Source organism: Schistocerca cancellata, chromosome 2 (assembly GCF_023864275.1).
Source record: "Schistocerca cancellata isolate TAMUIC-IGC-003103 chromosome 2, iqSchCanc2.1, whole genome shotgun sequence".
NCBI lineage: Eukaryota > Metazoa > Arthropoda > Insecta > Orthoptera > Acrididae > Schistocerca > Schistocerca cancellata.
The window spans coordinates 582,218,699-582,246,386 of NC_064627.1; the positions used below are offsets into that span (position 1 = coordinate 582,218,699).

At 40.2% G+C, this 27,688-nt stretch overlaps 1 protein-coding gene across 2 annotated transcripts in view; it reads right to left on the reverse strand.

The window, feature by feature from the left end:
- LOC126162196 (ATP-dependent RNA helicase DHX33) overlaps window positions 1–27,688 on the reverse strand; it is a 135,088-nt gene that overhangs the window by 54,987 nt on the left and 52,413 nt on the right. For both annotated transcript variants that reach the window (XM_049918525.1, XM_049918526.1), the window contains 4 exons: window positions 20,894–21,059; window positions 6,902–7,035; window positions 6,383–6,567; window positions 604–679 (listed from right to left, as the gene is read on the reverse strand). In XM_049918525.1, the coding sequence (XP_049774482.1) occupies window positions 604–679; window positions 6,383–6,567; window positions 6,902–7,035; window positions 20,894–21,059 (561 nt within the window). The remainder of the gene's footprint in view (window positions 1–603; window positions 680–6,382; window positions 6,568–6,901; window positions 7,036–20,893; window positions 21,060–27,688) is intronic.

The window sequence follows — 27,688 nt, forward strand, 5'->3', positions numbered from 1 at the left end:
CTATTCTATCTTCTTCTCCCCATTGTCATCTCCCACACTGTTTATTTGCAACCCTCTACCAATGCTTCCACCCATCTTTCCCCACTCTTCTCCCTTTTTGCTCATTTTTTTTTCACCATCTCACTGCCCCACACACTCCTGACACTGCCTGCTGGCAGTCTAGTCCTTGCACACTCCACCAGACAGCGTTCATCTCTCTCCTCACCTCTACACTACCATCCCTTCCCCTTCTCTGCACCCTCCAGATTATTGCTTGCATCGCATGTAATGTTGCATTCCGGCCTGAGATGCTGGAGTTGGAGGTTGTGTGTGTGTGTGTGTGTGCATATTTTTTACTGACTGGCCAAAAGGATTATGTGAGTGTCTTTTAATTGTGCCTGTCTGCAACATGATGTCCTTCCTTACAGTAAGTAACACTCTGTCTTTTCCTACATTTTTGATATTCCTACCTGGATTTTCCATTGATTAATAAATATAATGATAATAATAATACACAGAGATAAATAATACAAAGTTACACCAAATAAAATTATTAAAAATACATGCAAATTCCATAAAATAATACAAATGTATCTATAATATTTCACAGAAGCTGCAACTGACCCGTGCTATAAGACGTATGTGATGAGCCATTGATTCAATTTCCTCCTGACCCGTCAAGAACACTAAAATGTCATGACTGAAATAGAACAAGAATGTTGACACATTTTGTTAGTTTTGCACGCCAAAGAATACACTTTTAGCTTAACAAAAAAATCAAATCAAACTGTTTTATACACACAATGGTACTATTAATCAAAATCATGTATTCAAAATGTGATTTTAGCCCTACTAACATAATTCCTTAGCTGGCTGGTAATAGCATACATTATAATCTTATGATAACTACTGCACTGCACTCAAAAACATCCTGCTTTTGTTCTTAGGTTTTGTCTTTAGTGATACATAATAAAAATTCTGAAACTTTCTTGTCACTAGTGGTGCATGAGGTATGTCTCTAAAGTTTCCAGCCTTGTTCTTTAAACTGGGATGGCTGGACTGGAGTGCGGGGTCTTAATTACATCTTAGTGAAGCTTATTATGATTAATCAGGGTAGATTCCAATGTACATTGCACAAATTCATACTGTGCAGTTGTTAGTATCAATAAAATAACAATCTTCATGGATTTTGTTATGAGAAACTTACGTGGAAGGGATGCAGACCAATATGCACTTTAGAGAGCATGCTGAGCCAAAATCTGATACACTATGAACAACATCTATTACAGTTAAACAGAGACAAACTGGTTGCTAAATGACCAATATTGAATTAGGTCTCTGGTGGCACAGGAACAGCTGATGATTACAATTATTTGGTTTTAATGTGCTCAACACTGTGTTTAGGTAAGGTTATGTTAGTGTACCCATAAAAATTCTTGTTGAATGAATGAATGAATGAAATTAACATAATAAATGAAAAGAACCAGTTTGCTTTTGTTCTACAATATTACTTTTATTGTGTTAACTGGTTTTTGGCTTACAAGGCCATCTTCAGACATTTACTGAGTATTGTCACCAAAGAAGTTGCAATGTTTGCAAACAACATTGGAAGAGAAGTAACACATCTAAACGGAAGTAGAAACATACAGTAAGTAACATATTTGACAGTGTGGTGGTAATGCAATGAAAAAGTAAAAATTGAAAGTAAATAAATAACAATGGAGTAGGCAAGAAAACCTTTAATAAAAATAGGAACCACATGCCTACATAACAGTTTCTATTAATAAACAAATAAAATAAGTACTAGACAAGGCTACATCAGGAGGTACGAAACAAGGAGAATGATACACAAACCAATTAAAAGAAGAGACCATTATCAATGTAACTACAGAATATATAAGGAACTTGAGCAATATCAGTAAGATAAACAGAAATAAATAAATGCAGGAAAATGGAAGTGTTTGAGGGAACCTACAGTAAATGCAATCTTTGAGAGTGTGGTGGTACTGCATCTTAACATTAACATTATATTCAAAACAGTGAATATGTATCAGTCTGCATTAAATAGATGAACAAAGTGAAGTATGAACAATATTTGATGAGACAACTACAAGAGGTGTTAAATATGGACAGTAATGCAAGTACCAGTAAAAAGAAAGCCTTAACTATTGAAACTACAGTCTATATGGAATACAGAGACAACTTCAATAAAACAAAAGAACTTAATGAAGACAGGAAAATGAAAATATGTAGGACCATACGGTGTGGGAAGTAATGAACAAAAGAGATGATTACATGAAGTTTAGGAGAGGGGAAGTGTTGAGCTGTGTCTGGTCATTTAGGATTAGATCTGAACTGTGAGCAAGATGTTTGTTAATTTCCCGGGCTTCCAGCAGGTTGATTTTATGGCCTTTGTTTGCTAAGAAGTACACGGGACACTGGCTGGTAGTTATGACCCTCACTCAGTACATGCTCAGCAAATGCGGAGTCAGAATTCTGCAACCTCCAGCTGCGTTCATGTTCAGCCAGCCTAGTTGCTATGTCTCTGCCTGACCGACCGATGTAAAATTTGTCACAGCGCTGATGCACAAGTCTAATGTCAATCTTGTGGAACTGAATGACTTGAGACTAGCCACTCAGACATGCTTGGTACAGAACTATTTCCAGTTCCAAGGGACTCTTTATAAACAATTGGATAGCTTAGCTATGGGTTCCGCTCTTAGTCCACTGTTGGCTGAAATACTTATGGACCATTTTGAACAAAATTTTCTAAAAACAGAAACTCTGAGTGCAAATATCAATACTGGTTTAGATATGTAGATGATGTCCTGTATATGTGGACTGGTACTACAAGACAACTCAACACATTTTTGAAAAACCTAAACAGTCAACATAAAAATATCCAGTTCACAAGGGAGATTGGTACCAGATCCATAAACTTCTTAGATCTCACCACTGACATCAGTACACACACACATTATTTCAAAATTTACAGAAAACCTACAACTACAGATACAGTAATACCTTCTTGCTCACAACACACCATAGCTCACAAAGATGCAGTTTCCATTCAGTAGTACACCGTCTCATATCTATCCCCATGTCCAGAGACGCTTTTAAAGCAGAGTTAGATACAATAAAATTTATTGCCACAGCCAATGGCTACAGTCCAATTCTTATTGACCACATCTTGCACAGGCATCAAAAACGGAAAATTATACCCCTCCTCTATGCCCCTCCTGCTTCCCCTCCACTGTCTGCAAGACATGGTGTGCACTACAATTTCTAGGTGAGGTATCACAGATAGTAGCCAAAGCACTGCAAACCTGCGAGTATAGGCTTTCCTACTCTGTTAGGAACACGACAGCCCAGTATGTTTTTAACAGCAAAGATAAAATCTTGTTATTAGCCAACAGTGGGGTATACAAATTCACCTGTTCTGACTGTGGCAAATTTTACATCGGTTAGTTAGGCAGAGACATAGCAAAGGCAGTGGATGTTTCTTGGTCACAGTTTGTCTGCGGCCATTCATGCGAACAGGCAGCTTGTCTAACAAAGGCTGAGGCCAGGAGGGTTATGGGAATGTAGAGATATTCCAGGGAGAGTTCCCACCTGCACCCTTCAGAAAAGCTGGTTTTGGTATGAAGGATCCAGATAGCATAGGCTGCGAAGCAGACATTAAAATGAACTATGCTGCAGTAACTGGATGGTCCAGCTCTTTCTTGGCCGCAGTTTGTCAGTGGCCATTCATGTGGACAGACAGCTTGTTGGTTGTCATGCCCACATAGAATGCAGCACAGTGATTTCAGCTTAGCTTGTAGATCATATAACTAGTTTCACAGGTAGCTCTCCCTTTCATGGGATAGGTGATGCTTTAGACAGGACTGGAGTAGGTGGTGAAGGGAGAATGAGTGGGACACTTCTTACATCTAGGTTTATAATGCGGATATGAGCCATCAGGCAAGGGGTTGGGAACAGGGGTTGTGTAGAGACAGATGAAAATATTGTGTAGATTCAAAGGGCAGTGGAATACCACTGTAGGAGGGGTGGAAAGGATAATGAATAGGACATTTCTCATTTCAAAGCATGATGAGACGTAGTTGAAACCCTGGTGAACAATGTGATTAAGTTGCTCCAGTCCTGGGTGGTACTGAGTCACAAGAGAAATGCTCCTCTGTGGCAGATGGAAGACTCTGGGAGGCGGAGGTGGGGGTGACTTGAGAGATAAGGCACACGATAACTATTTCTGTTCAATGTTGTGAGGGTAATTACAGTCTGTGAAGGCCTCAGTGAGACACTTGGTATGTTTCAGAGAGGGTCAGCTTGTCACTATAGATGTGATGGCCATGGGTGGCTAGGCTGTATGGAAGGGACTTCTTGGTATGGAATGGGTGGCAGCTGTCGAAATGGAGGCATTGCTGGTGCTTGGTGGGCTTGATTTGGGCAGAGGTACTAACGTTGCCATCTTGGAGGTGAAGGTCAACATCGTGGAAGGTGGTTTGTTGGGTTGAGGAGGACCAGGTGAAGCAAATGTGGGATAAGTTGCTGAAGTTCTGGAGGAATGTGAATAGGATGTCCTTACTCTGGATCCAGATCACAAAGATGTCATCAATGATTCTGAACCAGGTGAGGGGTTTGGGATTCTGGATGGTTAGAAAGGATTCCTCTTGATGGCCCATGAATAGTTTGGCATAGGATGGTGCCATGTGGGTGCCCCCTGGATTTGTTTGTAGGCGATGCCTTCAAAGGAGGAGCAATAATAGGCAAGGGCATGGTTGGTCATGGTGACCAGGAAGGAGGTTGTAGGTTTGGAATCTGTCAAGCATTAGGCAGCCGTCTAACCTACAAATGCACCCACAGTCTTTTTATTTCTCTTCTTTTCCACTGATTCCCCCCCCCCCCCCCCTCCCAAATCCGTCTAACCTCCTTATTGCTCCAAGCTACCCTTCCCCCTCCCCACCTTATCCACATATGATTCCACAAGCACCACTTTACTGTCCTCCAACCCTACCCTGCTATCCCTCCCCCTCTCATTCCCAGCCTCTTCATTACCCCGACCATCCAGATTGCTACTCCCTTCATGCGCTGCTACTTATAAACAGTAATTCCTCTGAAAGCAGATGTAAAATGTGTGGCTTATGTGATTTGTTGAGCTGGAAATCCTCATCTCAATGGAGCAGGTGGTCTGTTAATTATATTTCCACGGCTTCCTTGATAACCGAATCCCAATAGGATGAAACTACATTGAGTTTCTTGACTTTCCCTTAATTCATGGAATGGTCAGTGGCTATATAATATTCATTCACTGCAAATTTGTTGGGCTGCAGAATGCGGGTGTCTCACTGGTATTCAATGCTTCATTCTTGTGCAGTCTGTACTGTTTGTCTCATGTACCTTTCACAACATTGACAAGGAATTTCATGTGTACTCGCCTCTCATAAAAGCAGATATCTTTCACAGATTGCAGAAGAGCTGCCATCTTTGCTGGAGTAAGATCCCATTGACTTTATGCTTCCTCATTATTCTGGATATTTCTGATAAACATTTCTCACACATGGTAATAAGGTCGTAGACTTTACATCTTTCATCTTGCTCTTCCTTTGGTTGTTTTGACCTTTTTGCTTTCATAATTCTCTAATTTGATATTTTGTGTATCCACTTGTGCTGAATACCTTTTTCAAGTTTACCAGTTCACCCTCTAGGATATCATCATCGGATACTACACGAGACCTGCAAGTATAAACTGGTATGGATGTCCTTACAGTACACACAATGCCTTAAAATCCCTCCATCCTTATGTCAAACTATCATATAAAAAAGCGGTACATGGCCATTCATTCCCTGTTTCACAGTAAATTTAATTTTTAATGAATGGTGTTAAGATGCTTAAGAAATTATATCAGTTTGCCCTCATCATGGTGCCACACTGAGTATGCCACTGACAATCTCTGGTAGTGTTAACTTTACACTACCAAGAGATATTTATTTTGATGAGTTCTGTTGTATCCTGAAAATCCACATGCTCAGTAGAGTAGTAAAATTAGCATTCTGTTATTAATTTACATTACTTTATACAATACAGTCTCTCCTGTTTATTATCACAGGCACAATGGCTTTTCTCTAGTCAAGAAACAAATGTAAAAAAGAACTTACTATGTAACAGAGTAAACGCGAAGCCCAAATACGTTCAGTGTGTAGCTGAATTAATTAGCTTAGGTTTGATGTATATTCTCGATTGGACTAAATTATATAGCTAAAACTATGATGATAATGTCCAGTGTCATTCCTTGTGTCACAATAAAATGAGTCACATCAGTTGTGACATATTTCTGTATGTTGGATGAGATATATTTTTCTTTTATAATCTAGTAAATTTGAATGCATCTAAAAGTTGGGTCCTTACTTGGCTGGAGCTTCCCTGTGAATCTGGAAGATGGTCACCAAGGAGCTAAACACATAATCTTCCTGAGGTTGGATGGTGTGAAATATCTTCACTGGGTGTTGTCTGCCTTCAAGATACAATATTGGTACATTCCCAAAGTAGTTGCTAAAGTGGTCTACATCCATAGTAGCAGACATTACTAGTATCTGTAAAAGGTTATAATGTATGTTGTCTCTTCCAAAAATGAAAAAAAGCAGAGAAATAAAGTCACCAAATAGTAAGTATGAAATTCATATGCTATTGGTTTAAAAGAAAAAGTGAACTACTCATTAAAATGTAAAACATTAGCTGAGTTTTTTGGTGATTACTCTTAGTTATGTTCAACATTTAATTTTCCTTTGATTTTCTTGCAGGTTCTCCAAGAAAGAGAAAAAATACCTAACTTCCAGTACATTTCAACTACATGTGGAGTTCAAAAACAAAATACATAACTGTTTTCATTTTTTACAAAACTTCTAAATATGAAAAAAAGCTATTTACTTTGAGTGGTTTGAGACCCCTTTCTTTGCGTGTTTTCTGTGCCTGCTTGACAATACCAAAAAGTACATCAGTGTGAACTGTTCTTTCATGAGCCTCATCCAACACAATAACACTATACTTCATGAGTAAATTATCTGTAACAAATAAATCAGAAAAGGAATATGACTACATAATAATTACAAACACATAGGAGAAAGAAAAGTAATAGATTCTTTCAAAACAAACATATTTCCCATTGTTTATGAGATCAAATATGACATTACAACACAAAATTTTAAATGCAAGTTATTGGTTCAGAATAAAAAGATAGCACAAATTTTAATACCAGAATAAATACAATAATGAAATATACAGCGCAGAAAGCACTTGTAAGAAACCATTTGGCAAGCACACAACATGAAGGCACTGAGGTGACCTAGCAAGCTAGATGTTTGACAATATTTCTCTGACAAAGATCTGCTTGAAGTTAATAATTTTAAAATGTCAAAGAAAACATCCTTATTTAACTCAAGAGACAGGGCTTCACACACAATACATATATATAAGTAGGAAATAACAGAGAAATGAGGAGTACTTTTTAATAAAAATTGATACTAAAAGTCCAATTAATAATTCAGATATAATAAAACTACGACTGTAATATATCCAGTGAGATTCTTTTAGGATAGTTTCCAAGCTGCCATGAATATTTAACAAGAAAGTAGAGGTATAAAAATAAAATAAAATCTCTCCAATACCAATGTTCTTGCCATGTCCTCAAATAATTATGATGATTGTAGGTAAGTTATGATTTTATGTCACTTGTGTCATACATCTGCACATGAGATTTACACACTCCTAAACATCCCTAGGTCCACTGCTTCTGACGTGATAGTGAAGTGGAAACATGAAAGGACACATAGAGCAAAAAAGGGTACAGGCTGGCCTGGTCTGTTGACCGACAGAGACTGCTGACAATTGAAGAGGGTGTAATGTGTAATAGGCAGACATCTATCCAGACCATCACACAGGAATTCCAAACTGCATCAGGATGCACTGCAAGTACTGTGACAGTTCGGCGGGAGGCGAGAAAGCTTGGATTTCATGGTTGAGTGGCTGCTCATAAGCCACACATCATGCCGGTAAATGCCAAACGTCACCTCGCTTGGTGTACGAAGCAGAAACATTGGATGATTGAACAGTGGAAAAAAATTGTGTGGAGTGATGAATCATGGTACACAATGTGGCGATCCGATGGCAGGGGGTATGGCGAATGCACGATGAACGTCATCTGTCAACAGTAAAATTCGGAGGATGTGGTGTTAGGGTGTGGTCTTGTTACACCCCTTCTTGTTTTGCGTGTCACTATCACAGCACAGGCCTACATTAATGTATTAAGCACCTTCTTGCTTCCCGATGTTGAAGAGCAATTCGGGGATGGCGACTGCATCTTCCAACACGATCGTGCACCTGTTCACAATGCACGGCCAGTGGCAGAGTGGTTACATGACAATAACATTCCTGTAATGGACTGGCCTGCACAGATTTCTGACCTGAATCCTATAGTACACATTTGAGATGTTTTGAAACACTGACTTCATGCCATGCCTCACCGACCAACATCGATACTTCTCCTCAGTGCGGCACTCTGTGAAGAATGGGCTGCCATTCCCATCAGCACCTGATTGAATGTGTGCCTGCAAGAGTGGAAGCTGTCATCAAGGCTAAGGGTGGGGCAACACCATACTGAATTCCAGCATGTCTAGGTATCTGGATGATTTTGATCACATAGTGTACCTATATACCCGAGTATAAGATGACGCTGATTATCAGACGACCTCCTTTTTTTAAGTGAAAAGTTTACTTTAACATATTCTGACTAATCAAATTAATAACTGTTTTATTGACATAAAGTACCTGCTCAAAAAGTTAACATTATACCTTGTAGTGAGCTGCATAAGATTCCACAAATGCAGTCTGTGTGCACAGCTGTATGGTGCACCACAGAAGATGCCAGTACTGGCAGAGGATCCCTACTCTCAGATACGTATGCAGCCTCTCCGTAGTGCACTTTACCACACGCCTGATGACTTGTAGGGTTGGGTCTGGCCAGTTTTGCATGCAGTCTGATGTTTACTTCAGCTGATGTGACTGGAACTAATAGGGCAGCCACCCCATGGCAAGTGTTTTTCCGTATCAAATATTTGAAGTAGTAAAGCATTGTGTTCATTATTATCTGTTACAGAATACTCTGGCAGTGAGTAATGCCATTTTTCACATGTTACATTGTGCAGTCGCTTTTTGCATTCAGTTGTGACCTTTTTCTTGTTATAATATAGGAGATAGAAGCTCTGCTTCAAACATTGGTGCAATAACAGACAGAACTTCTTATGGTCTTGCGACAGACTGTGTCGATGTTGCTCTTACCCCTCTTACATCTCTGGCTATGTTTCCTCCTCCATTCCTGCCATTTGACAAGGCAGCGGAAGACTGGGAAGCATACGACCACCGCCTATGACAACATTTCCATGCCTTCCACATGGTGGACCCGGAGGTACGATGTGCAGTGTTTTTGTCCTGGATTTCTCCCTCTTTGTATCAGGTGTTGCGGCAGTTGGCTCCGTTACAGGAACCTTCTTCGTTGTCTTTTGACAATTTATGCTCGTTGTTGTTTTCCTATTATTATCACCACATACACATTGTAGCTGCTAGGGTTGAATTCCACCAACGCAAGAAACAACCCCATCAGTCTAATCGAGCCTGAGCCATGACTCTCCATGGCCTTAGTCGCAAGGGCCATTTTGTCACATCCAAGTTAAAAGAGTGTATGCAAACAACATGGTTCGCGATGTTATAATCCGCTCTGCCCTGGATAAGGAAATCTGGCAATGGGCCCTCCAATTAGAAAACCCTACCCTCTATGAGGTGTTGTCCACTGTCCAGTCATACGAGGCCTCATGTGCTTCTGAGCAGCAGCTGGAAGCATAGTGCAATGCCGTGACAGTGCAGGATTGATCTGGCTGCGTCTGCTGTGTCTGCAGAGGATGAAGAAGTTGTGTGCAACCTGGCCAACCCGGCGGCTTCCATGCTGCATGTAAACAGTGTTCCAACTGCTGCTCCCTGTTGCCATTGTGTGCGTCTTGTCACTCACAATATGATAGATCAGAGTTTCCCCAGCGTTGGGCCATCTATCAAAAGCTTCAAATATAACGTCAAGGCGGAGCTGGATCAGCTCACATCTGTCAGAGTTGTGGTTCCCATTTCCTCTAGTGAATGGGCCATACCAGTTGTTATCATGATGAAAGCCTCCGGTAAATTGTGTCTTTGCGGTGATTTTAAGGTCACCATGAATTCACAGTCTGTGGTCAACACATACTCAAAGCCACATCTAGAAGAGCTGTTCACTGTTTAGGAGGGAGTCAATTCTTCTCCAAACTTGATCTTTCCAAAGCATATCAAACCTTGGATGAGGAGTCCAAGCATACCTGGTTCTTAAAATGCCGTTTGGCCTTTATCAATTATAGCAGTTAATGTTTGGTGTGGCAAGTGCCCCGCAATTTTTAATGCTATCTGGAACAGGTCATGTCCGCTTTTCCGCAATGTTTCAACTGCCCGAATGACGTTGTCGTTACCGGACATACTATGAGTGATCACCTGCACAATCTCTAAGCCCTTTTTGAAAGCCTTTGGGCCATAAGCCTGTGTTGCACTCCATATGACTAAATTTTTCCCTCTTGAGCATTTGGCCCACACCATGTCACGGCACGGTGTCCAACTCCTGGTGAGTCTGGTCATGGCCATCACAGACCTGACATGTCCCACACCATTGCATGAATTGCAGGATTTCTTGGATAAAATTGCCTACTACCACTAGTTCATTCCCACGGCATCCACCATTGTGTACCCTCTGTACCTTCTTCACAAAGGTGCTTTGTTTTCATGGTCTCTGGCATGCGACCAGGTCTTTTCCATCTGAATGCCTGCCTTAGGTGAACACTGTGTATAGCAACTTTTGAGCCTAACAAAATACGGTATGAGGGCTGTCCTTGCCCATCAGAATGCAGATGGCTTGGAGCAGTCACTAGTGTTTAAGTCCACAACTCTCAATCCAGCACAGGTACAATATTCTCAGATTGAGAAGGAAGCCCTGGCCATTGCACACGCATTCACCAAATTTCACATATTATTGTGTGGCTCCAAATTCCAACTCATTACAGACCACAAGCCATTAGTTTTGTTATTCAGTCCATACACCCAGGTCCCTGATAAGGCGGTCCACAGGTCGCAGCAGTGGGCATTGTTCCTGTCCAAATATCACCATGACATCCATTTTTGCCTCACTGGGCACCATGCCAATGTGGACACTTATCCTGGCTGCCCGTCAGTCTGGACTCTGATGAGTTTGATATAGAGAAGCTAGTGTGTTCCCATTTAGATGTTGTCTCCTGCTAGGTGGTAGACATGTTTCTGATCACTAGTACCATGGTTGCCAGGGCCACAACATCTAATCCTGTCCTCAAGCAGGTCATTCACCTCATCCAGCAGGCATCTTCCAGGCAGTGCTTCCAATCTGCTTCATAATTATTTTGTCTTTATCATCTCTTGGTTTTAGACAGTATTCTCCTCCTCTAAACAGACAATGCAGCTCCTAGGGTGGCCATTCCCGGGAGTTTGCAACTGGAGGTCTTACAGCTGTTGCATGGGATCACTGGGGTGTTTCCCACACCAAAGCCTTGGTCTGGCAGACATGTGTACTGGCCCAGCATTGAGCAGGAGCTGGAGCATTTGGTGGCTGTGTGTCCCCTGTGTGCTAGTCAGCAGGCAGTTCCCAAGGCTTCGTTTTCCCCATGACCTCCAGCGACCTAGCCCTGGGAACACATCCATGTGGATTTTGTGGGATCATTTCTAAATATGTTTTGGCTGACAGTCACTGACACTTTAGCCATGACCGAGGTTGTTAACCGCACTCTTCCAAAAAATTTTTTTTTCTGTGGGAGGCCTCCTGGTTACTCCCATTTCAGACAAAGGGCCTCAGTTCCCATCCCACAAATTTTATGATTTCTATGTGTGATTGGGCATTCGCCCATGTTCGCTCCTCTCACTTCCACCGTCAGTGCACGGTTCGCACCTTTAAGGTCAACATGAAAAAGCATTTGCAGGTCTTTTCCACTGAGGAGGCATTACTGTTCCTTTTTCTCATGCCCTACCGGATAAGTCCTACTGGTTCCCATAATTCTGCCAAGCTTCTCCGTGGGTGCCAGCTGTGGACATGGCTCCATCTCCTCTACCTGGGTTCTCACTTGCCGTCATGTTCCACTGTACTGTGGCTTTCTGCCAGGGACGGCAGTCTGGGGTGTGATTTTGGTTAGTGCCCCACTGGTTACCAGCAACCATTGTGCACCAGAATGGTCAACCTGTCTACACTCTCAGGACAAGACACTGGAAGGTCCAGTACCATCATCAAAATCAATTCAAAGTCCGGGTGGTCACCCAGCCCTCCTACCACCACTTTCGCTGCAGTGTCCCGGTCATTCAATGTCTCCTATAGGCCAGAGTTCCTGCCTGTGTCCGAGCCACCTGATGAGGCTTCAACATCGCAGTAACCAGCAACTGCTCCAGTGCCCCTTCATGTGGTGGACATACCCCTCTCCAGTTTGATGTCTCCTTCCTGGTCTCAACCCGCAGTGGAATTGCCTCCACCTTCCTCACCACCACTGGACATCGCAATGGATCCTTGCTTGGGCTGCCCATCGCCAGTCCTGTCATCTCACTTTCCCACAGAAGGGCGTTGGGGTGCTCTCCACGCTGGCCACTTTCATTCATATTCCGAGGTCTCCGCTGACCGGGAGTTGCTCTCCCCCTCACACCTCCGAGACCTTCATGGACACGGGCACCATTTCCACATCACTTTCATCCATTCCTGGCCCAAGGAATCAACAATGCTCTACTCCCAAAGGGGGGAGGCTTTAGTGCCCATGTAAAATTCTAAAGCCACAATACGGGCAAGCAGCTGTACGGTGTACCACAGAAGTCGCAAGATGCCATCACCAGTAGCCCCCCCCCCCCCCCCCCCCACACACACACACTCTCGGATGCATGTGCGGCCTCTCTGTATTGTATTCTACCAGCCGGCTGACGGCTTATAGAGTAGGCCCAGCCAGCCTCGGGTGCAACCCGATGTTTACTTCAGCCAATGTGACTAGGACTAATAGGGCAGCCACTCTGCGGCAAATGTTTTTTTATATCAAATACTTGAAGAAATAAAGTGTTATGCTCATTGTTATCAGTGTGTTCTTGTGGTGAGAATATTCTATATTTATGCCATTTATTGGTTGTCTACATTTTGATAACACAAGGAAAAATTAAATTAAATGAAAAGAAATGGTCTACATTAATTTGCAGACCATTTCCTTTTCTAGATTTTTCACTTACGAATCCTGTCGTCTGTGGTATCACTATTTTGAATAATCTTCATCCTAATAGCACAGCTGTGAAATTTATATCTTCCTGCAATAACGGTGGTTGTGGTTACCATGGGACCTGAGAATGCATCTGCTTTTATCCGAATACATATCAGATTTTGCTTCAACACTGATGTGAGAATGCTTCAATATCTCTTGCTTCCAAACACATCGTCTGCCCACCACTCTCTCACCGGCTGCATAGAAGCATCAGCTGACACACCCCCTTTTTGTTTCCAACATATGTCATGTTGAATGTCAACAACATTGCTGTGTGAAACACATCAGTACACCGCTGGCCCCTCGTAGACTTTCACCATCTCTTGTAGAAATGAATACAATTGTGGGTATTTTTCCAACTTTGAAGTCGTTTCACAATTCTGATAACAAATTGGTAATGCACCTACAAAGCCAAAGTAGGTGGTATAGATTATCATGGTTAGCAACATCACAAAATTTGCTGCCCACTCACTGCTCCCATCCTCACAGTCATCTATTCTCAGTCAAGTTGGTATCACTGTCCCCCTCCAACCCTTGTGTAGTGCTGTGCTTGACCAACAGTGAAACACAGACTGCAATATTTTCTGGGGTGCAGGTCATATGTACAACAGCAACTAATTCATAAACAAGAGACTGCAGTCACAATTCAGCCAGTTCTTGAACTTTTGTTCACCCCACAATCTACTAACATCTATCTCCATGACAGGTCTTGCCACTGTAATTTATTCTCATGACAACAATTACAAACAGTTTAATATGACTTATTTTGTTCATTAGATATTTCATTTAGGATTAATTTTTCTTCTTGTTACACATTCTAAAACTGATTAGAAGATGGTACTGTTAACGTTTTCATCTTGTATTCCATACAATTTCTCATTTGCAACCCATTAAATAGATCATTACTGTCTCTAATAATCAAATAAAATACTGGTCTGGTTGAGAATCAAGTAATGTTTTCTGAAAGACATTTCCAATTTTGAATGTTACTTTTACTTAAAAAGCAACATTAATGTTTGTACACAGTACCCATCCATGTATAAGAAATTTTATTGCGAACCTGTTCAAATACAACAAGAGTTTGTAAGATGATAGAATTTAGTGCTATTTCCTCCTTGTTTAAAAAAAGAAGTCAAATTGAATGGCTATTTCATAGTTTCTTGCATATCTCTTGCACTAGCACAGCATGAGTCAAATGTTGATACTGTATTGGGCGCTTTTGTGCATTGGGAAATCTTGAAACTGTTCAAACATGAGTATTGTTTACCAAGCCCTGCCCTTCAAAATAAATCTGCACATAACCTCAATATACAAAGCTTCATCTGTAAGACAACCCCTACATACTCTATTAAACAACATAAAAATGTTAACCTCAGCAGCAATAGTTTAATCTGCAAATACAAGACAACCTCAAACTTTTCAAATATTGCATTTGGGAAAAAGCCTTGTCTTACAATCAAGTAAATACAGTATGTTGTGCTTTGAAAGAACAGCTCAAAGTTTCCCCAAACAGATCATTACTGGTGATAAGTCATAGAGCTATGGCCCTGACCACAAAATACATCCAGGTTAGACCGTTAAACAAGTTTTACATTTGGAGGCAATACTGAACCTACGACTTATCTTAGAAAATAGATTACGGAAAGGCAAACCTACATTTCTAGAATTTGTAGACTTAGAGAAATCTTTTGACAATGTTGACTGGAATACTCTCTTTGAAATTCTAAAGGTAGCAGGGGTAAAATACAGGGAGCGAAAGGCTATTTACAATTTGTACAGAAACCAGATGGCAGTTATAAGAGTCGAGGGACATGAAAGGGAAGCAGCGGTTGGGAAGGGAGTGAGACAGGGTTGTAGCCTGTCCCCGATGTTATTCAATCTGTATATTGAGCAAGCAGTAAAGGAAACAAAAGAAAAATTCGGAGTAGGTATTAAAGTCCATGGAGAAGAAATAAAAACTTTGAGGTTCGCCGATGACATTGTAATTCTGTCAGAGACAGCAAAGGACTTGGAAGAGCTGTTGAACGGAATGGACAGTTTCTTGAAAGGAAGATATAAGATGAACATCAACAAAAGCAAAACGAGGATAATGGAATGTAGCTGAATTAAGTCGGGTGATGCTGAGGGAATTAGATTAGGAAATGAGACACATAAAGTAGTAAAGGAGTTTTGCTATTTGGGGAGCAAAATAACTGATGATGGTCGAAGTAGAGAGGATATAAAATATAGACTGGCAATGGCAAGGAAACCGTTTCTCAAGAAGAGAAATTTGTTAACATCGAGTATAGATTTAAGTGTCACGAAGTCGTTTCTGAAAGTATTTGTATGGAGTGTAGTCATGTATGGAAGTGAAACATGGATGATAAATAGTTTGGACAAGAAGAGAATAGAAGCTATCGAAATGTGGTGTTACAGAAGAATGCTGAAGATTAGATGGGTAGATCACATAACTAATGAGGAGGTATTGAATAGAGTTGGGGAGAAGAGGAGTTTGTGGCACAACTTGACAAGAAGAAGGGACTGGTTGGTAGGACATGTTCTGAGGCATCAAGGGATCACAAATTTAGCATTGGAGGGCAGCATGGAGGGTAAAAATCGTAGAGGGAGACCAAGAGATGAATACACTAAGCAGATTCAGAAGGATGTAGGTTGCAGTAAGTACTGGGAGATGAAGGAGCTTGCACAGAATAGAGTAGCATGGAGAGCTGCATCAAACCAGTCTCAGGACTGAAGACAACAACAACATATTTGGAGATTATGATATGACCGAGTAACAGCTTGTATAAAAAAAGTTCTCTCTCTCTCTCTCTCTCTTTTTTAAGAAAAACCTCAATCTGTGGCAGGTGTGAGACTAGTTTTTGCACCACGATAATGCTCCTGGCCACCATCTAACTGCAGCCACAAGCAGAGCTGACCACCCAACAGCAGAACACGGAATTGACCACCCAATAGAGGAACACATTTCTGAACACAACACGCTCAATTCCAATGGTTGCTTCAAAATCCATGCAAGCATCTCTTTGATCATGTAATCCCCTTGGCTTCAATGTCTACTAGCCCCCCCCCCCCCCCCATTTTCATTAATTTCCCACTCACATGCAGTCTTCATCTTCATCTACTCAAACTTCCACTTCCAATACACAACTCCATTTCATAGTCTGCTGCACACTGCTCCTCCTGCATGTGCCCAGATGAACTCATTGGTACCACAGGAGCTTGTTTAAGTGAGAAGAGCAAAGGAGAAAGTAGGGGAGATAAAACAAGAGAAAGATTTTACTAAGAGTGATTGGTGATACTCAAGTACAACCACATCTTTTAGCTGTGAATTAATGGTGCTAGGTGGTGGATGATGATGTGGCTAGTGAAACAAGCATTCAACTATCTGCCATTATTTGCAAAATGTGGTCTGCATCAGGATACTGTCTGCTGTAAACACAAATTGTTTGAATTGCACTATTCAATCTTTACAGAAAGTTTCATTATGTTCAGCTCAATGTAAAATACTAAACTGCTTTGAAAGCCATTTTATCAATAAACATTTAATTTTCTATGAGTGATCTTCAATTATTTCTGTACATTTTCTTCATAATGGTACTGGAACAGATGGATGCACACAGCTACTTTTCCAATAGGCTGCTTACATGGGCACAAATCACATAACAGGGTTGATCATTTGGGGATATCACATCGTCTGACAAACATTTAATGAATAATGTGTGAACAAATGACAATCAACTAATGGAATGTGAGAAAAGATCATGGATACTGTACATATTAACAAATTTAACACATTAACTTCATAATTTTTATTTCAAATTATGTCCCAAAAATAATATTTCTTCTATTAATGAAAAACATCCTATACTGAATGACATTACTTATAATCATATAAATATGGCTTTTAAAGCTCAAAATAATGAGTTACAGAATTTTGGAAATCAACAATAATAAAATCTCAAGTATACTTGTGCAATGGACTTTGACCAGAATATCCTGGGACCTACGTCATTTTTTAGATTTTGTTTAGCTATGAAGCCTACATATGTATTTCACAATGGTTTCCTGTGAACATAAACCTTGGAGGAGTTGGCTGGAGCACAGTGGATGTATTTATCTCGTACCACTGGCAAGCCGTTGTCATTCAATTGACAAACTGTTGTCCCTTTCAGTCTCTAATGAGGTAACATCACACTCTTCTTCACTTTCTGAGCTGCTGCTAAATTCAATGTCATTATGGCAATCCATTTTTGAAAGAACTGCCTAAACAACAATATAGGAGCGAGTCTGAAAGTGCATATTTTGTTGTCATGTATCCAAAGCTATACACAGTAAAGATGATATCCAGTAGCAACCACCTTAACCAAGACATGACAACCAGGCTACAAATGTAGTACCAGATGCTCTCTAGCAGCCGAACACATAACTATCAGTGCTGAAACGGATGTAGGCAGGGTTTTGCTTTTTTAAAGGTCTCTTCTTCTGCCCCAATATACTCGGGATTTTCTGTCAAAATAACAAAAACAAGATAACTCTGGGTTTTATGTTAAGGGATTAAACAACAACGTTGATCAACAGATTTTAATCTAGCTGCGTTATAACAGGGAGGGTAGTTGGAAAGGCGTCTTTTCAAACATGCTTGAATGAATAGTTCTAAAAGCACATATAGTTGGATTCACTCAAAACTTCCATGCAGTGTGGTAGAGGTTAATTAAGACTGAATATATACCTCTCATCATGATTATTTGTGGGCTTAATTTGAACAAAGACGTTATGATGAGTCTGAGACTTGAGAATGATCACACAAACTAGAAAGGCTCTACTTAAAAAGTATAACTGATATTTTATATTAAACACCACAGTATTCCAAAATGATCAGGAACAGACCTACGAACATGAGATGTTCGCAGTGAACTTGACCCAAATACGGGACAACTTAAACATTACCATTACATGATCAATTAAGAGGTCAGCACAAGGGGCTGCTCTCCCCTTTTTTTACTCCACATTTATTTGAAACATAGGCCATCAGAAATGATAAAAATTTACCATTCAAAATGAAACTCATAAAAATGATGAGGACAAGACCTTGGCCTAACAATCAGATAGCCAATGAAAGGTGACTGCAAAAAAATTTTCTAGTTTTTAAGCCATATTAACCAAAATACAATTCATGAGCTTTTGTCAACTGTCGCTGCCATCATCTGCAGTAGTTTAAACTAGTTGTTGCCTGATACATACAAAGCTGCAGAGTAAAGTTTCTACCAAAGGATAATAGAGCTGGAGAATCCAGTGCCATCCTTATGATTGTCATTCTTGAATCTGCATAACTTTCTAGCACTGAACTTTGTTTTTACTTGGTGTCCAAAGCACACATGTATGGTACTAAAAAAGTAACCCTGGTTTCTACTGAAATAATGTGATAAATTATGTAAAGAAATTTCAGCTGTCTTTATTACAACTGAATCTAGGTAAGTTATCATAAGCTAAATATTCTGATTTTTTATTACAACTTTATTTCATGGTTACTCTGTAGGCAATGCTCTGTCATGTCCATCTTGTTGACTTTTTTTTTTTTTTTTTTTTTTTTTTTTAATATACAGCACTCAGCAACAGTTCAAATGGTTGCTCCCATGTAAGTGCTGAAATATTCACAATGAATTCTGTACATATCTGGACATATGTTATCCTTCATACGGCATAACATACTATGGGGACAGAACAATAATCTCAATTCATTTCTCAGGAGAATGTGTTCTATCTGCCACATTATGCTGTTGGTCCGGCCTCTTCTGCTGTCACAAAGTGTCCTTCAAAACTTGCACTTGAAAGGGTCTGGGATATCATTTCTGCTGCAGGTGTTGTCCTTAAAAAAAAACTCAGCTGCTTGAGTACAGACAGCAAATAGTTATTGTCAGAAACTGTTCAAGTCCTATGTGTTTATGTTTTGAAGACAGCTCACTTCTGGACAAGATGATGAAAACTTTTTGTGTCCAGGTATCACTCAGTGTGAATTGGCTTCCTATACGCTGAACAACAGAAAGAATAGTTTGTCCTCTATTGTACTAGCACATCTATGATAGGTACTGTGCCATCTCTCTCGCTCTCAATTGCAAATCTGATGCGGGGATGAACACCACTTATGTGATTCACCAATTGTAACAATGCCCTTTCACTGTGAGGCAATGCCAGGTGCGTACTGCTGGGTTACAACTTTGTCCATTGTGTTTCCCCAGTATGGGCTTTCGGCACCAAACAGAAACAAAGACCGAATCTAGAGAGTTAGGGGATGAAAATGCCAATTTTGAATATAGCACCAGCCTTGCATACTGAATGACATTACCCTCTTTCTCCTGTGAACTGATTATGTCACATACTGCTAGACTCTTCTCACACGTGTAAAACTGACCCATCTCTGGAAGAGTCTCCATTTTATTGCTTCGTGCACACAAGGAGGATACTTTACCATTACTGGCAGTCAGTAGTTTGAATACCCCAAGATGATGACAATGACAGCTGTTTAAAGGTAGAGAATTTTAACTTATAGGAAGTGGTTCAAAAACCAAGAGAATTTAAAACAGTCATTCCAATCTTACGTACTCCGCAGACACAAATGTGAAATCATGTCTGAAAAGGAGGCAGATCAATAGTGATACAAATGGTGTCTATGGGTTATGGAACAAGAATGCACCTAAGAGGGCCAAGAATGTAGACAAGTCATTGGAGCATTCAATTAACAGACAGCAGCTGTTGGTTTCAAAGCAAAAATAAGTTTGACAGAAACTTAATGTTGCAACCATAGTAAAAAACTGAAGGAAATAAATGTTTAAATGTTCCAGTGACAATGATATCATCATAGAGCAAGTAAAGCTCAAGATTGATCCAAGGTAAGATAAAACATCCATGGTCTATCTGTTGCAACCACAACAGCATTTACCTTTAACAATAAAGAACTCAGAGAAAATCTAAGTCTGGACGGATGGTGAGAATTTGAACCACATTCCTCTTGAATGCATGTCCAGTGTCTCAAGTACAGCATCACCTCACTCAGCAGCAGACAGGGAGCCCACAGACAGGGTTGTGTGTCAATTTACACACTAGTTCATTTTACCTTCTCTTTACATTATATTTTGAAACAAGTAAGGTTAACTAACATATAAAGAACCTTTGATGTTGAATAGTACTTACATATTAATGGCAGTTCTACTATTTATAAACATGGTCTTTGCCATTTCTGAATGAAACCTTTGAAATAATGCTAAAAAAATCTGTATCAAAAATGGTTTTCTTTACTGACAAAATCTACAACAAAGTAAATCCTTGCAACACAAGGCAGTAAAATATTTCAAATCACAGAAAAAAGCACTGAGGATGAAGAAACATAATGTACAAAATAAATGCACAAGTCCCAAAAATATTTGAAATATCCAAAATTTATCATGAATACCAACAAAAGTGATATGAAATAGTTTGTTAATTAGGTAACTAATGTGATTAATTTACATGCCAATGAACAATTTATGAATCAAATGAACTAGAAGTGACTCCTGCATACCTGAGATAGCTTCTCTGAGCAGCATACCATCAGTTAGGTACTTGAGTTTAGTGTTCTCTGAAGTAACATCTTCAAATCGTACTGTGTAACCAACAATTTCACCTTGCTTTGTGTTCATTTCCTGAGCAACTCTTAGAGAGATAGTAATTGCTGCTACTCGTCTTGGCTGAAATAATAAAATATGGAATTCATACATTTGTTTTCATATTGTGCTAGAACTTTTGCTTAACTTTCTCAAAATGGTTTAGCCTACAATTTTTGCAGCTACTAGAATTTACCTTTATGTGATGTGTTAAATAAATAGCTACTGTGCTGAGTCTGAACTAAGACGGCCCTCAACTTGAAGGTTCCTATGCAACTTGAAGGTTCCTATGAACACCACAGTGCATTACCACGCATAGCAATGCAATAGACTTACTCAGACAGTTACAGAGATCATGGAGTTTAATGTGGAATCCAAATCATGGTGCAACTTGATATTTTTAACATATAAAAATCACTGCCAGAGGTAATAAGTGGTAGAGAAGTCCTGTGAATGACCAAGCATTGAACCCCAAACCTTCAGATTTATCATCTGACCATTTAACTCTTAGTCACTGAGCCGCACTTACAGTCATACAAATAGCTAAATAATGTATTAGGTACAACATGATGTTACACATAGATAGAAGTTTCAAACTATCCCTGTCAATAACACAGCAACCAGTTCCAACTTTATTTATATAGATGCAATTTATAACCTCATGATATTACTGATCAATGCTTGGGAAACTTTGTAGCCTTTTTTGCAATATATGTAAATTAAACTATTAGAAATATCAACAGCTTTTACAATTTTTTGGTAACACCAGGAAGCAGGATACAAAGTCTATTAAACATGAGGTCTTCTCAGACTTTCAGCTAAATCAAGTGGTTATACATTCACAAGCTTTCAGTTATGTACTCCTCAGTCAGTGTCTGATGTCTTCCTTATGTAGCTGTTGTTCCAGCTGTAGTATTACTTGTGCTCATTCTTTGTCATAATAGGAAATGTTTCTGCCCTGCGTTTGCAGCCCCATTTTAATTTCAAAAAGGTCCAGTTCCATATGGTACTCAGCTATAACTACTGTATGTATCCACATCTACACCTACAAACATATACCACAACCCACTGTACGATGCATGGTGGAGGGTACCTTGTACTACTACTATTAGCACCATCACAACCACCACCATGTGGGCTTTCAAAATAATACTGAAGTGCGGAGTTGAGGCCCTCAACTACGTATCCACAGACTCAGAGTTGAAATATCAAAAGTTTTGGCTCGTTTCGTTGTCTAGAGGCTGGGATATGTATTTGCCGCATTACAAGCCAAATACTGCTGAGTCTACAGTATACAATATGAATAGGCACATGAATCGAATGGCTGAAGGTTCCTAGCACTCAGCAATTGCGAATTTATATGCAACATAGTAATTTATAAATGAAAGATTGCAATTAAATAAAATCTGCATAGAATTAACTTAACGACTTTACATTATGAGTACGATAGCAGCAGTACCTTTTACAATGCCGTTTATTACTGCAAAACACTTACTGATGTCGATGGTCCAGCAATTAAATAAAATATAAGTTGAATAACAGGGAGACAATAGATTCCTACCTCACTTAATTAGTTATGAACAACAACATAGCTTGCGAGATATTCACTTCCAAATGTATACTACATCTTCACTGCAGAAGCCACAAAAGTCTCACAAGTGCACTTGTTGGCACTACACAATATTTCTGTTTCCCACGAATACACGCAAACCGCTCCACTCTCCAAGTCTTTCCCGCAACTGTCCAGAACTCTCCGTGTCCTGTGCAACTGTCCCTCATGCCGTACCATTCACAACTCCACCTCCATTCACTTTGGTAATCGTCTCCCTTAGTAACGAGCACTGTGATTGGCAATAGTGCACCCGTCATGTCTCCTAGCCAAAACACACTCACAAACATAATGAAACACATTTGAAATACTGGATTTACATTTAAATAACTTGAAATTAAATAAATATTCCTATGGCTGGACCACAAACACACTCTAACACACATTATTAAATACATAAATAAATCAAATAAACATATATCAAAGGAATAGAACAGTAGTAAGCCAGTAGCCTAATGTCTCTGTTTTTCCTAAAACACAGTAAATAATTGACCAATTTCTTCTTGAATAGTACCTATCAGATATAAACAAGGAAATATATTTATAAGCATGCTACTACCGTTTTTTCGTGTAACTGTGGAGTACTTATGACCCGACGTAATTGATAGTAATCGGCCACTTTGACCTCCAATAACTCATGTACTATTCCAGTTAAATGCCTGTAATTTATACCAATTTAGGTTTTACACTAACAGCTTTCTAAAGACACGTCAATCGACAAAATCGGATGAACCATTTAGATTTTGGAAATTTGTTGCTGGGTGTTACTTGTATAATTTATCGTCAGATACTAAACTTTAAACTAATAAAGATATTGAAAATCCGATTACACCATCAGAATCATCATGCAAATAATGGTGATGTACATGTTTCTTTTTGAGGTATCATGATTCATCTGGCTATTATTAATTTCTATACGAACTGTGAAATGTCTGCCATTACGGTTTCACAAAGTCCACCATCTTTGGCACTCCCGGGATGTCTCCTTCATCAACACAGCGTCACCATGGAATTCCCAGCCATGCAGTCGCTGGACCATGCGCTGGGATTACCCCTCTAGTCCAGCACCATGGGGTCGACCTGCTGGGCGGCCTGCCAACTCCGAACTTAGAATATTTTCAGGGCACCACAATTCGCTCGTTGCCTCACAACCACTACTACTACTACTACTGCTTATTTCCCTCCCAGTTACACTCGCAAACAGGGCAAATATGTCTCTGTTAGAGCCATAATATCTCTTATCTTATCGTTCTACAGTCGGCTTCAAATGAAGGTCCTCTAAATTCTCTCAATAGTGCTCTGAGAAACGAATGTTGTCTTCCCTTCCGTTTTATCACACTTTCCCGGGGTACTCCTTAGTACTTAGCACCAGTGACACTACAACTGGTATCATGGTTATACTAGTATAAGGCCAGCAGATGTTCTACGTACTGGTTCCCTTGGTTCCCACTTATCAGCTTTTGTGAATGCAGAATCTTGTGTTTCAATATCACCATTTCACTAAAATGCTGTCACCATTCTACTGATAACTGTCAAAAACACTGAAATGTGACCATTGCTACAACCCTGTACATTATTCCTGGATATGCATTGTGGTACCAGGCCACAGGCGCTCTACACTCAAGTACTCCACAAATGGTATCTGCATAGGCCAGCACCAGAGTCTGTCCACGACTTGTGCACACTGAATGTCACCCGCTGCGCTGTCTATTGGAGCTATCCTCTATATAAGGACAGTGTGACAGGCACCCACCCTCAGATTGAGTTCTACTGCTTATGATAAGATTTCTATTTTTTTAATGTTGGGCTCCATAAGGTTCCCTTTCTGTGCAGCGACTGTGGAATGTAAAATTATAAAGAATGTAGCAACCCGTCATGGAAACATAATTTATTTATATTGTTGCAAATCGATTTCGACTGATATCAGTCATCATCGGTGTATTTTTTAACGGATACATGTCATAAGTAAAAGTACTTTTCTATCATGATAAAAATCTGCCAAGACAATACTTTTACTTATAGCATGTATCAGTTAAAAAATACACCGATGATGACTGATATCAGTCGAAATCGAGTTGCAACAAGATAAATAAATTATGTTTCGCGACTAGTTACTACATTCTTTATAATTTCTATGTTTCTTATTTACTTGAATGTGGATGAACAAACTTTTGTTGTTTGTGGCCACAACGCTGTTTGTGTCTAGCGTTACGACACGGCTGGTGATGAATGTGGTGTTTACTTCCATATACTCAGTCTATTTGGTTGTTCCATCAGTCCTCATGTACACTTTTTTGTTTTTCGTGTCACTGATGAAAACATGTGTAAGGCTATGTTCCTTTCTTGGAATTCCTCTCGGATTTGTCAGTTGATGTCTCAGTTAGCACCATTCCAGGAACCGGAGTCACTTTTATTCAACGTAACATATAAGTTGTGGTCCAATGATCACCATAAATGCACAAATGTCAATGACACATATGTCGAGTTTTATCATTGTCATAAACAGCCCCACCAGACCGACAAGGCTTGGGCACCCAAACTCTGTGGCCTCAGTCACAAATGTCAGTTTGCTACCGATGTTCATCATGATTCCCATGTTGATTTTATTGTCCATAACACTTAGAGAAAGCTTTTGACAATGTTGACTGGAATACTCACATTCAAATTCTGAAGGTGGCAGGGGTAAAATACAGGGAGCGAAAGGCTATTTACAATTTGTACAGAAAACAGATGGCAGTTATAAGAGTTGGGGAGGGGGGGGGGGGGGTGGTGTGTGTCATGAAAGGGAAGCAGTGGTTGGGAAGGGAGTGAGACAGGGTTGTAGCCTATCCCCAATGTTATTCAATCTGTATATTGAGCACGCAGTAAAGGAAACAAAAGAAAAATTCCGATTAGGAATTAAAATCCATGGAGAAGAAATAAAAACTTTGAAGTTCGCCAATGACATTGTAATTCTGTCAGAGACAGCAAAGGACCTGGAAGAGCTGAACGGAATGGACAGTGTGTTAAAAGGATATAAGATGAACATCAACAGAAGCAAAATGAGGATAATGGAATGTAGTCGAATTAAATTGGGTGATGCTAAGGGAATTAAATTAGGAAATGAGAGGCTTAAAGTAGTAAATGAATTTTGCTATTTGGGGAGCAAAATAACTGATGATGGTCGAAGTAGAGAGGATATAAAATGTAGATGGCAATAGCAAGGAAAGCATTTCTCAAGAAGAGAAATTTGTTAACAACGAATATAGATTTAAGTGTCAGGAAGTAGTTTCTGAAATTGGTATGGAGTGTAGACATCTACGGAAGTGAAACGTGGATGATGAATAGTTTGGACAAGAAGAGAATAGAAGCTTTCAAAATGTGGTGCTACAGAAGAATGCTGAAGATTAGATGGGTAGATCACATAACTAATGAGGAGGTATTGAATAGAATTGGGGAGAAGAGGAGTTTGTGGCACAACTTGACTAGAAGAAGGGATTGGTTGGTAGGACATGTTCTGAGGCATCAAGGGGTCACCAATTTAGTATTGGAGGTCAGTGTGGAGGGTAAAAATCGTAGAGGGAGACCAAGAGATGAATACACTAAACAGATTCAGAAGGATGTAGGTTGCAGTAGGTACTTGGAGGTGAAGAAGCTTGCACAGGATAGAGTAGCATGGAGAGCTGCATCAAACCAGTCTCTGGACTGAAGACCACAATAACAACATAACACAATCATTCACCTAGCTTCGGACAAGGAGGTATTTAAGTGTGCACTGCAATGCAAGAATCCATCTTTGGTTGAGGTGTTGAGTATTGCCCAATCTTTCGAGGTATCTTGTGCTGCTGGGGATCAGATTCAGGCTTTGTGTGACAACACAGTAGTGGCTCCTGTTTCTGGTCGTCAGTCATCAACTTTAGTTCTTGGGGGGGGGGGGGGGGGGGGGGGGGGGGGGGATGATGTGGCATCAGTACAAAATGCAGCCTCCATGCCACACTGTACAGCGATACACCAAACAACAACAGCCACCATAGCAGCAGCAGCGTTCTTATCTTGCCCATACTGTTTCGTGTAAGATGACAGGGCTGCGTACCCTAAGTGCTGGGTGACTTGCAACAACTGTAAGAAAAAAGGACATATAGTGTCTGTGTGTTGTTCCCAGCCCTGCAGATAGGGATAGGGATGTTAAGTTGGTGTCTCTAGTACTTATGAATAACAACAAACTGTTTATCTAAGTGCAAGTAATGAACAAGTGGACATGATATGGATGCCAACAATTTGTTTGGCCTGGATGTTTTCAATGCTTTTGGTTTTTCCATTGTAGATAACGTGCACCTCATTTTTGACCATGTCCCTTACCAGTGTAGATTCTCTGTGTTCTGAGTCTCATCTCTTTTTCAGATGGGATAGGTTGTGTCACTAATTTTACAGACCACATTACCTTCAAACCTACAGTGCACCCATGCTTGTTCCAGGTGCGTCCTATTCCATTGGCTTTGCTCAATCAAGTGAAATCAGAATTGGACAGGCAGATGTCATTAGGAATCTTACTGTCTGTTATGTCTAGTGAGTGGTCTACACCATCGTGGTAGTTCACAAAACCAAATGGTCAGCTTTGCCTCTGCAGTGACTTTAAAGTTTTGTTAATGCTTAATCTATCACTGCCACCTACTCTTTGCCCCGTCAAGAGAGTTGTTGGCCAGACTCAATGGAGGGCCAGTTTTTCTCTAAAACTGATTTATCTGAAGCTTATCTATAGGTTCCATTGGATGAGGTTTTAAAAAGGCCCCTTCTGATTAACACTCCTATCAGGCTGTACCAATATCAGTGCCTCCCATTCGCTGTGCCTAACACCCCTAAGATTTTTCAGCATTTTCTGGAACAACTGAGAATGGCTGTTTCAGATTGCATCAACTATCTCAATGACATCACCATGATGGGTGCATCCATGGAACAGTATTCATGGACGTTATTCACAGTCTTACATACTGTACGGTTGACGTGCAACTTGACCGAGTCCCACTTTTGTAGCCATCCACTGTGTATTTGGAGCTTCAGGTTTCTCAGGATTGTGTAATGCCTTTACATCATCGTGTCATCGATGTCACAGTACTGCCTCGCTATT